The sequence below is a fragment of the Pseudorasbora parva genome, chromosome 15, assembly GCF_024679245.1.
Source record: "Pseudorasbora parva isolate DD20220531a chromosome 15, ASM2467924v1, whole genome shotgun sequence".
Taxonomy (NCBI): domain Eukaryota; kingdom Metazoa; phylum Chordata; class Actinopteri; order Cypriniformes; family Gobionidae; genus Pseudorasbora; species Pseudorasbora parva.
Window position 1 is genome coordinate 32032848 of NC_090186.1, and position 12565 is coordinate 32045412.

The 12565-nt window shown below is 37.4% G+C and overlaps 1 protein-coding gene across 4 annotated transcripts in view; it reads left to right on the forward strand.

The window, feature by feature from the left end:
- ankef1a (ankyrin repeat and EF-hand domain containing 1a) overlaps window positions 1–12565 on the forward strand; it is a 35192-nt gene that overhangs the window by 470 nt on the left and 22157 nt on the right. The window contains exons 2-10 of one of the 4 annotated variants that reach the window (XM_067417789.1): window positions 822–1180; window positions 1582–1781; window positions 1994–2143; window positions 2272–2410; window positions 3388–4216; window positions 4595–4821; window positions 5270–5439; window positions 9184–9324; window positions 10203–10358. In XM_067417789.1, the coding sequence (XP_067273890.1) occupies window positions 829–1180; window positions 1582–1781; window positions 1994–2143; window positions 2272–2410; window positions 3388–4216; window positions 4595–4821; window positions 5270–5439; window positions 9184–9324; window positions 10203–10355 (2361 nt within the window). In that variant the 5' untranslated portion in view covers window positions 822–828 and the 3' untranslated portion in view covers window positions 10356–10358. Of the gene's footprint in view, window positions 1–821; window positions 1181–1581; window positions 1782–1993; window positions 2144–2271; window positions 2411–3387; window positions 4217–4594; window positions 4822–5269; window positions 5440–7367; window positions 7430–9167; window positions 9325–10202; window positions 10359–12565 lie in introns of those variants that run through there. The other 3 variants (XM_067417791.1, XM_067417792.1, XM_067417793.1) reach the window with 3 other exon arrangements.

Here is a 12565-nt window from a genome sequence, read left to right on the forward strand (position 1 = left end):
AGTTTACAACTACGTTTTTCGTTTGTACTGCAACTAAGTTATAGGCATACTGTTTACTAATTTAAATACTTGGAACAATTTTTTTATAGCTAGTTATTTATATATTATTTTTTTGCACTTTAAGTATACTATTGTCTATGTTCTTATTTAGGCTATTTTTATCTTTATCAAATATACCTGTCCTTTAAATGTACTTAAAGTAGATTTTAAGTAAAATCCTATGTCAGTGAACTACACAACAATTACATACTCAGAACAGAAAACATATAAGTCAAGTCAATATTTTAAAAGAAATCTATTGTATCGGATACCAGTTTACGTAAAATAATGTAACAAACGCAGTCTAAAGAGTAAACACAACTACAAGCCAAGTAGACTTATAAAACTTAATTATAATTTTAAGTAGGCTATTTAAACTTAAGAATTTAAGATTTTTCTATCAGTAAAAGTCAAGTATACTTGACTTAATATCTCTGAAAAAGTATATTTTTAAAAAGTATATATTTATAAGTACATAAAAAGTAGACTGAAAGTATACGTTCTTATTTTTTTGTATACTGACAGCAGTATATATATATATAAATTGTTTTGTAAGGATAACTGCATATATATTTATATATATACGTAAGCTCACAAATATCCTATTTGTGTTGGTTTTTGTTGCTGCTTAGTGTTTTGGGAGAAAATTTATTCAAAATTAATGTTTTAATTGTACTTTGATAAAAAAAATTATGCTTTCAATTAATGCTTTTGATTATGTAATGCTTTCAAAACACAAAGAAAATATGCAAATTATACCATATATTTTTTAATATTTTAAGGTTCATAATGTCATGCACCTTGGCCAAGGGAAGGCTTGAAGTTTTGCAGATCTACCGGCTGCTGCAGTGTGTCCAGGATGGAGAAAAGTCATACATAGAGAAATTAATCAGCATGGGTGTTAATGACCTCATCAATCTCACCGAGCCAGACGAGGGAAACGGCGTCCTGCACCTGGCATCGGTGGCCAACAATCCCGACATGCTGGAGTTCCTCTTAGCTCAGGGTGCCCATCCAGACGTGCAGGACAGGAGGGGGCGGACACCGCTGATGCTGGCCGCAGAGCTCGGATATGACGGTATCGTGTCTCTACTGGCCAAGAGGAACGCGGACATGAAACTTGTAGACAAAGAAGGGAAGGGTACGTTTTCAATTATTTTATTTTATAATAAAATCTTATCCATTACAAAAAATGATGTGTAGAACTGTTAAAAGCTTTTGTCAGTGGCAGGGTAAATAATTGGCGAAAATCAATAAACTGTGAATACACAATCATTTTATTTATAAATATACAATAGCTCACTTTCTCTCAAGGGTTAGATGCTTACTGTAGGCTTACCGTTTTTGACACCTCACAAGAAATAATTCTTCATAAAACAATTTGACAGGAACCACATAGTCGACAGAGATCATAAATAGATTTACATAAATAGATTTTTAAATGGAGATTTACTGTATGCAGTCTATCTAATTACAGATCAGGGCACGGACAGTTAGCATGTAAACCTATCTAAGTAATCCGTACTCTGGCTTCTCTCCCAGGCTTGCTCTTCTACTGCATTCAACCCACCAAAAGGCACATGCGCTGCCTCCAGGTGGCACTCAAAGGCAATGCAGATGTCAACAATGTTTCAGAAACTGGGATGCCGGTTTTCTTGTTGGCCTGCGAGCAAGCTCAGGACTGTGAGGGAATGTGTCTCAGTATCCTAGAGAGAGGAGCGGACCCCAATGCCACAAATCAAGTATGCTAATGTTGTGTAATTGATAATGGTATATTTGAGTCCTCTTTCCCAAAACTGGATTAAAAAAAACTGACCTTCTGAAATTAAAGGCATGTTATTTCATATACCAAACCTCTTGTTCATAAGCAAGCATTACATTGACTACACTGAATAACATGTACTAGCTCTGTTGCGGGTGTTGGTAGATTGATTTTGTGTGCATGATATTCCAGAAAACCGGACGGACAGCTCTGATGGAGGCCACCAAAGCAGGAGCGATAGATCTAGTGAGAGCCATCCTCAAAAGAGGAGGAAATGTCAATGCTGTGGATAAGAAGCGATTCCACTCAGCTCACTTTGCGGCTGAAAAAGGCTTTTTTGAAGTGAGTGTCACTTATATTGTTGTATTCTTCTATTACATAAAAAGTCATCAAATGTGCTGCTTTTGAATAAAACGGACATTAGCCTATGTATTTCTCCCAGTGATTATGATCACTGTTTTTAACTCTAGATATGTTATTTCCAGATCATTAAGGTGCTGTCTGCATATGCAGCAGATTTTGGAGCGGTAACAACAGAGGGGGATACGCCGCTGCACTTTGCTGCCTCAGGTGGCTACACAGATTGCTGCAGGTTTCTAGCTCAAAGAGGTAAATCAATTCAGACAGGCATACGAAATCATTAAACCAGAGGAGAAGGTGCTGCTTGTTACTCATTTTTTAGGCAGATTGGTGTAAAAAAAACTTAATTATCATATTTGTAAATTTAAAAATCATATTTGTAAATTCTAAAATGTCTGAAGAATATCAGTCAAATCAATAGCTTGTACAACAACTATAGCTTAAAACAAACAAAAAAAGCTTATATATCATTGCACTTTGTGGTTATTCTCCACATCATCTTTATTTATTCCTTTTATTTTATAGGGAAAGTTTATTTTCCTTTCATTCAACATTCTCATTGTAGAGAGAATTTGACTGGACAGAAATCTGTGTAGTGCAGGATGAGTCATCAATATTTTTTTCCTGTTTCCAGATAGATAGACGTGATTTTAAAAAAAACCCACAACCATACAAATCACAATATGAATTAGCCATATTAACAAGAATCAAGGCTGTGATTTAAATGAATAAATATGCAGATTATGTTTCTGAGTGAAGCAGGGCACTGTGTGGTTTTTTGCCAGGAGCAACTCATGATCCAGTGTTTTTTTAGTATTTCAGACTGGCACAGTTCGCATTAAATGTTGCTTCAAAACTTTAAGGTCCCCCTGCTGTATTCTTCTTAATTAAAAGCTTGATGCTTATTAGTAAGTAAATATGGTTTTCACATTAGTACTATAATTTTACAATTGTACTATAAAATGAATGTGCTAGTACAATAGTAAATAGTACAATAGTATTGAAATAGCAATATTTCTAATATTTTAATTTAGTAACAATAATAAAATGTGCAGCCCTACTAAAACAAAAAGCATTTTAAATCGTAATTGTGATTTTTATCAGAAAAATGTACAAAAACTTTCCCCAAATCATGTAAGCCATACCATAAAAGCAATCATGCTTTTCATGGAACATGATTTATTATATGATATTTCACACCTTTATGACTCATATTCCTACTTCAGGATGCAATCCCAAATTGAAGAACCAAGAAGGCCTGCTTCCTCGTCAGATTGCTAAGGACTGTGGCCACAAAGCTACTGTAAAAGAGCTTAAGAAGGCTGAACGACTCCATGGAAAGTTTTCAAAAGGGATGGGCGGCACAAATGAACCATGGGCTTTGACGCTTCACGACTGGTCTCATGAAAACGAGAATGCGCTAAGAAGTGCTTTTGAGTCTGCTTCACACGGCATCACTGGAATAGAGGTGGTGTCCAGGGCGACGTTTGTGTCTGTTCTTCAGGAACTTCATGCTCCTCTAGATGATAACCAAATTCATACTCTTCTGCTTGCTCTTGATAGGAGAAGAGAGGGCTTTATACATATAAATGACTTTCTAAGAGGTCTCAAATATCTTCCAAAGATATACGTTATGGCATCTTATGGGCCTAAGAAGAAGAAGGCAACCAAGGCAGGAAAGACCAAAAAGAGTAAGTACATTCCACCGATGCCAATCTGCACTGTTCCACCCGATCTCATTCATCGGCGTGATGATGGTGGGCCACCGCATTTTATGATTGAAAGCTACCAGCATGCTACAGATACCTACAGATATGACCGGGACCATCGACCAGGACATCCTATTGAAGATGATACAACATGGTATATCGAAGAGCCCGAAAAGATATATATAAACATGAACTACTGTGCTAAAACAGGAGATATTGAGTCTCTTAGGTTAGCACTCAACCAAAAGGTTCCAGTAGATGTGAAAGATCGCTTCTACAAGACACCACTCATGGCAGCATGTGCAAGTGGGAACTTTGAAGTCGCAAAGTTCCTTCTTGATAATGGGTAAGTCTTATGAACTTCTAAGTGTTGACTTTAAAAGGATAGTCCACCCAAAAACAAAAATAGCCAAGTTACTCACCCTCGTATCATTCCAAACCTGTTCGCATTTCTTTTTCTGCAGAGCATAAAAAAAGATAGTTGGTAGAATGTTGGTAATCAAAGAGTTTTGTTTGTCATTTCTTTTCCATTGTATGGACAAAACATTCAATGGGAACAGAAACTGTTGGTTAACAACATTCTTCAAACAGAAGATAGAAAGTCATATAGGATTGGAATGACACAAGTGGGAGTAAATGACAGAAGTTTTATTTTTGGTTGGACTATCCCTTTAAGGAATACGTTTATTATATTTATTATATCCACATGGTAATCTCATCACAGGGCTGATGTGAATGCATGTGATCAGTTCAACTGGACTCCTCTGCACCATGCCTGTCATGCAGGACAGCTGGACACCATACAGTTACTTCTGGAGGCAGGAGCTTCTGTGGACGCGCCTACCCTCAATGGAGCCACTCCCCTAATGAGAGCAATTGAGAGCTGTAGGCCGTCCTGTGTGGAATACCTCATCAAAGCTGGGGCAAAGATCAATGCTGTAAATAAGACAGGTACAGTCCACTTTCTAGCAAAGAACAGTTATTTTACAATTTCAACATCTGATGGAACCATGGGTGTAAATGTCATCTAACAGTTGGGGGGACAATAAACATATAATCCATTGGACTTTTGTGTGTGTAGGTGAGGTGCATGGTGGACCAAACTCTTGAGGGACAAGAGGCAGGAATCAAAATGTTTCTAAATTTAAAATGCATTTTTTGCCCCGTTTGTATTGTTTTACTACACATACACTGCTTTCACCTACGGATGGAACATAAATCTATTGAGGCAAATTTGTAATCATTCTCAACCTGTGCAGACTTTTCTACATCATTCCCACAATGCCACCTCATCTTTGCTGGAGCGCTCTTATGAACACCCTGATTTACAGTGCAATAAATCTGTGAGACTGACCACTGCTGTCATTTGAGTCAGGACATTTTAATCTTTTAATTGCAGAGCAAAATTGCTTGGATGTTGCCCATGCTTATGCAGACTTCAGAGTGGTGGACTTGATCCAGGCTAAGATTAAAACGCTACCTAGACCTAAGGACAACAAGAAGCCCCAGCCTGTCAGAGTCCACCGTAAAACAACGCCAGCCTCAACCCCTGGCTCTACAAAAGAAAAGGTAGAGCAAGTGTACTGTATGTGATTTACTGCACATGCATACCTTTTTTTCTAAGTCACCATGAATCAAAATAGACAATTCTTAAATTACTCAAACATGTGCTATGATATCAAGGGAAAATATGTTTCAATATCTTTAAAATATACTTTGAAGACACTATTTTAGTTATTTTTTGTTTGTTTTTACAATGAGCCTGGGCTTTATACTGACACCAATAATGTTAAATATTAAAAGTTTAGTTCACCCAAAAATGAAAATGACCCAATGATTTACTCACTCTCAAGCCATCCTAGGTATGTATGACATGACGAATACAATCAGAGTTATATAAAAAATGTCCTGGCAAATTCAAGGTTTATAATAGCAGTGAATGGCAGCCCAAAATATAAAGCAAAAAAAAAGTTCATTTATTGATCTAATGCAGTTCTTTGTTCAGGAAAGAAAGAGGCTGAAACCGGGGAACGTTCAAAAGACTTAATAATAAATAAATAATTAAACAAACTGAAAGTAAAAATGGCAGCCTCCTTATGGACGACTACCGCACACACATAACAAAATCTAAACAAAACACAACATAAAATCCAGGCCTGGTCCTCTCGTTCTCACTGTCGTCGCTCCTCCCTTTATGCTTCCAAGCTTCTCCGAGAGAGCAACACTTGCCCATACTGCTTGTCACAATCAATTATAAAAGTAATCCACACAGCTTCGGGGAGTTAATAAAGGGCTTCTGGACTAGTAAACAAAATATCCATATTTAACACATTATAAAGTAAAATATATAGCTTCTGTAACTTCGCAACGGAAAAAGTGTAAATGCGCAACACATGACGTCAGACATAGAGTAAGTGTTTTGAATTACACTGGCTGTCTGGCGAAAGCTAGATATTTTCCTTTATAAAGTTTTAAATATGGATATTTTTCTTACACAGACCCATCAGTTTGCGTCAGAAGGCCTTTATTAATCCCTCTGAGCTGTAGGAATTTACTTTTAGAATGGATGGACACTTTTTTGGACTTTACATTTTTGGCTGCCATTATAATGCTTGAATTAGCCAGGACATTTTTTTTATATAACTCTGACTGTATTTGTCTGAAAGAAGAATGTCATACACACCTAGGATGGCTGAGGGTGAGTAAATCATGGGGTAATTTTTATTTTTGGGTGAACTATCCCTTTAATATTCAATATTAATACACTTAATGTTCAACAATATTATTGATTTGACAGCGCTGACACAATTGGATGATAACTGAACTGAGCTGGATGACGACATCATTGTTTTAATGCAGAACTATTTTATACATTAAATTAATTATTTAATAATTGATGATCTTTACAAGGGATGAACTGACTTCAGCTGAACAATGACAATATGCCAAAATGAACTGTTTCATCATTGAATCATTTTCCTGTTATCAAACAATCTGTATTGTATAAAGCGCTATATACAGTGCCTTGCGAAAGTATTCGGCCCCCTTGAACTTTGCGACCTTTTGCCACATTTTAGGCTTCAAACATAAAGATCAATCAATCAATCAACTTTATTTATATAGTACTTTTTCAATGATGATTGTTTCAAAGCAGCTTCACAGTGTTAAACAGGACAATATTCCAACAAATATTTGTCCTTTATAAAACTGATTTTACTGAAATACAGATTTTAAATACAGGTTTTAAGATATAAAACTGCGTTTTGTGAAGAATCAACAACAAGTGGGACACAATCATGAAGTGGAGCGAAATTTATTGGATATTTCAAACTTTTTTAACAAACCAAAAACTGAAAAATTGGGCTTATTTGGCCCCCTTAAGTTAATACTTTGTAGCGCCACCTTTTACTGCGATTACAGCTGTAAGCCGCTTGGGGTATGTCTCTATCAGTTTTGCACATCGAGAGACTGAAATTTTTGCCCATTCCTCCTTGCAGAACAGCTCGAGCTCAGTGAGGTTGGATGGAGAGCGTTTGTGAACAGCAGTTTTCAGTTCTTGCCACAGATTCTCGATTGGATTCAGGTCTGGACTTTGACTTGGCCATTCTAACACCTGGATATGTTTATTTTTGAACCATTCCATTGTAGATTTTGCTTTACGTTTTGGATCATTGTCTTGTTGGAAGACAAATCTCCGTCCCAGTCTCAGGTCTTTTGCAGACTCCATCAAGTTTTCTTCCAGAATGGTCCTGTATTTGGCTCTATCCATCTTCCCATCAATTTTAACCATCTTCCCTGTCCCTGCTGAAGAAAAGCAGGCCCAAACCATGATGCTGCCACCACCATGTTTGACAGTGGGGATGGTGTGTTCAGGGTGATGAGCTGTGTTGCTTTTACGCCAAACATAATGTTTTGCATTGTTGCCAAAAAGTTAAATTTTGGTTTCATCTGACCAGAGAACCTTCTTCCACATGTTTGGTGCGTCTCCCAGGTGGTTTGTGGCAAACTTTAAATGACACTTTTTATCGATATCTTTAAGAAATGGCTTTCTTCTTGCCACTATTCCATAAAGGCCAGATTTTTGAAGTATACGACTGATTGTTGTCCTATGGACAGAGTCTCCCACCTCAGCTGTAGATCTCTGCAGTTCATCCAGAGTGATCATGGGCCTCTTGGCTGCATCTCTGATCAGTGTTCTCCTTGTATGAGCTGAAAGTTTAGAGGGACGGCCAGGTCTTGGTAGATTTGCAGTGGTCTGATACTCCTTCCATTTCAATATTATCGCTTTAACAGTGCTCCTTGGGATGTTTAAAGCTTGGGAAATGTTTTTGTATCCAAATACGGCTTTAAACTTCTCCACAACAGTATCTCGGACCTGCCTGGTGTGTTCCCATTTCTTCATGATGCTCTCTACGCTTTAAACGGACCTCTGAGGCTATCACAGAGCAGGTGCATTTATATGGAGACTTGATTACACACAGGTGAATTCTATTTATCATCATTAGTCATTTAGGTCAACATTGGATCATTCAGAGATCCTCACTGAACTTCTGGAGAGAGTTTGCTGCACTGAAAGTAAAGGGGCCGAATAATTTTGCACACCCAATTTTTCAGTTTTTGATTTGTTAAAAAAGTTTGAAATATCCAATAAATGTCATTCCACTTCATGATTGTGTCCCACTTGTTGTTGATTCTTCACAAAAAATTACAGTTTTATATCTTTATGCTTGAAGCCTGAAATGTGGCAAAAGGTCGCAAAGTTCAAGGGGGGCGAATACTTTCGCAAGGCACTGTAAATAAAGGTGACTTGACTCGACCAATGGCTCAGATGACACACCACACAATAGCAAATGTTTTTAGATGTGCAATTCACGCTTTTTAAATTAATTACCTATTTATTCTGCGACCAGAAGTATCCAATAATATGGGGTTGCAATATCATTATACTGCAATATCAGTATTTATTGTTATGTAGAAAAAACATTAGTAGTAAATTACTATTTACAACAATTTAAGGTTTCATTTTTAAATTGCTGCGTCATTGCAAAACTAATATTGAAATGGTGTAAGAGCTGTGATCAAAACCATCTGGCCATAAAAATGAGATGACACTGCAAATGAAAACCCAAGCAAAGAGTAAGTAAATGAGTCCAGACGTGTTATATTACCCCCCAACAAGGCACTGGCGGCTTTGTGACTCTGTTAGTGCGCTCAGGGAAACCCCGCTGAACCTTTGTTGAAAGTCACACCATTGTCAATGTGTCATCACGTCCACTGTGTCTTGATTACGGTGTTAGCGCTTTATCTTCCCAGCAGGGCACCATTCCCACTCCCACAGCCTCCTCAAACTCAGCAGTCAAGAAAGCAATGAAGAAAGACAGTGTTATCGTGCACAGCACTCAGATCACCAGCGGAAAGCTTAACAAATTGGACATCAGTTTTGTGCCAAGAACGGTAAGCTGGACACCACACGCAGGTGTGCACAGAGAGAAATGTGAGGCCTGTGTGAGCATCGCACTGGGCCTCATGTACTAATAATAGCGTGTTTTCATGCAAAAACAGGTGTGTGTGTGCACATATGTTCTTACTATAACTCTCATTCTAATGTCTCCATATAAGGGCTGTAGGCACAGTAAGGATACATTCCTCTTTGCAAATGTATCCTCATGCTCACATTTTCCATAAAAGCACATGCAGCAAGATCTTTAAATAATGCCATGCCAAGCATGCCATTTTCAAAAACACCAGAAAACATGTGGCGCACCTTTTTATATAGGCCAAAACTACACATTTTCAGATGCATTGTATGTAGAACTTATTTGTTACTCTGAAATATAAGACTTTGTTAAATAATTAAAACATCGCATACTTATTTAAATAATTATTCACCAAGACTGAATAAGTTTTTCTTTCTTTCTTATTTTATCTTAAATGTAGAAAAATATATAAAAATGGCCTGGTTTCACAGACAAAGTTTAGTTAAGCAAGAGTTACGCCATAGTAAAATTAGGACATCTAAGTATCTTTTATAAACATGCCTTAGAAAAACAATTACTGGTGTGTATCTTGAGGCAAAACATTAGCACTGATATATTTTAAGATTAGTGCAAGTTGCTTTTAGTTAAAACATGCTCAAACATGCATTTAAGTCCGGAACTAAGCTTAAGCCATGTCTGTTGGGTATATGTTACCCAGGGGTATATGTAAACCAGGGGTATATGTTATACACACAGATATGTGTGTACAAACTTCTAGTGAAAGAAAGAATATGTCATGTTGCCAAAAGATTAGCACATTTCAGGTCAGATATTTGTTTTTCCTGTTTGTTGTAGACGTGGCAAAATCAGCCGACCACCGACGAGCTGATGGAGAAGAAGGCAAGGAGGAGGCAGCTTTTCAGTTTTGAGGTGGACTTTGATGACTTCAAGATGCCATTCAATAAAAACATTCAGAAAAGGTCTGCGGAGTTTGATTTCACCGACTGAAAGGTGAGAACCTAGCCTGATGTCGCCTGAATTCTAGTCATAATATGAGTCTGATTCTGCTCCATTGGGATATAATTATGGGACGTTTCAACCGAACCCGGAAAAAATTCAATTGGATAAACCTACAACCAATCAGAGCAACGGAGCGACATTTGATAACATTAGTTGTCAAATATCAACAGAACTCGACTGCACTGTGTTGTCAAGTCTGTGGTTTCCCGAGGGTTGTTTTCCATGTTCGCAGGTTAAAGCGACCTCAATTATGTGATATATACCCAGGAATGCAAACTTTAGCAGGCAACCTTGCCAAAATAATAAACGTTTTACCCCCCCTAAACGCAATTTTTTTCAGCAGAACCCCCAGAGAAGCTATTGTTTTGGGCTAGTAGTTGGTGGGTTTTGTTGTAAAAACTCGCCAACCCTGTCTGCAAACACGGTGTAAACGATCTTTGCAGGTGTTGTAAAATAAAGAATTTAGGGACACACCGAGTACTTACCAACATGATCATCATTTCTGAGAAAAATAGTGAAGGTGAATGCATATGCGAACAAGTTCTCTGTTTAGGATTTGAAGAATTTCAACCCAAGCGCCTTTGATGACGTGGAGGATTACGTAACTGTTTATCATCTGTCCATAATCGTCTAAAGCCCGCCCTGACAATTTGATTGATCCCAACAGTTTCTATTTGGGCATAATTAGCTACTCCTCTATGCATCAAGTCCAGACCGAATTGCCCGAGCTCAAATGTTGTGGACGGGGTTGAGTTCGGCTGGCATTCAGGCTAGTGAGAACCTGTCTGAGATTGAAACAACGCTGATGCACTAACATCATTGCTTGCTATGGCAAACACTATTATTATTGCTAATTTTGTAGTTTTGGGGTTAGGGATTTGCACAGACCCCACAGAACAGAAGTAATAATAATCTTTGGCATTACCTCCTAATTTTAAATTTAAGCAGACAAACAATTTCTACCTGGCAGACAATAAAATGGATAAAACAATTAATCATATATAAATGATATATCGTAGATAATCTGTAGATAATCCCTGAACCATATCGAGACCAGGGGCTGGATTCATGACAGTCTTTTTAAAGGGTCATGAAACCCCAAAGCACTTTTTTTGAGATGTAAACAGATATGTATAGGCTTCACATCATTGAAAACACTAAATGTACTAATTAATGTTATTCATATGTGATTTTTTTTTTTTTTTTTTTTTTCATTTTTCAGAGCGATTTCTGTCTTCCGGTTTGAAAAGCTGAGTCGGAGCAACATACAAAAATTTTCTCGGCTCATGTATGGGCTGGTGGGAACATGCTGACGTTGACCGTTTCGAGCGATTCTCGACATATATTCATGACATAAAGTTAATTCAATCCAATCACTGTGCTGTAGTATCCATAAAATATAATTTAATTAATATGCATGAGAAAATCACTTCTGTCAGCTTCGTCTTCCATCAGTATTGTAGAGACGTAGTGGGGAAGTTTTGGAAGCAGCGTGAGGAAAGTGAGGTGTTGTGCTGATACGAAGTAAGGGCGCAGAGCAAGCTGTAACCGGGTGCCGTCTGTGGAAGCCATTGCTACAAAGGTTCAGTAAAGTAAAATGAATCGATCAATGATTTGGATCGCCAGTGTCACGTGATTTCAGCAGTTTAGCACGCGATCCGAATCATGAATCAATACACTGATTCACAACCATTTGAATCTTTATTTGAGGATTGAACACAAACAAGGAAGAGAAGACAATGCTGAATAAAGTCGTAGTTTTTGTTATTTTTGGACCAAAATGTATTTTCGATGCTTCAAGAGATTCTAATTAAATAACTGATGTCACATATGGACTACATTGATGATGTTTTTATTCCCTTTCTGGACATGGACAGTATAGTGTGCATACACTTGGATACGCTCTCTGACTAAATATAAAATATCTTATACTGTGTTCCGAAGATGAACGGAGGTCTTACGGGTGTGGAAACGACATTAGGGTGAGTCATTAATGACATTAATTTCATTTTTGGGTGAACTAACCCTTTAAGTTTAGGTGTTGGGTAGGCATTGGGTAGGATTGGGGATGTAGAATAAGTCATTAATATGTGCTTTATAAGTACTTTAAACCAGCCAAAATACAAGTAATATACATGCTAATAAGCAACTAGTTAATAGTGATAATTGGACCCTAAACTAAAGTGTTAGCAAATATT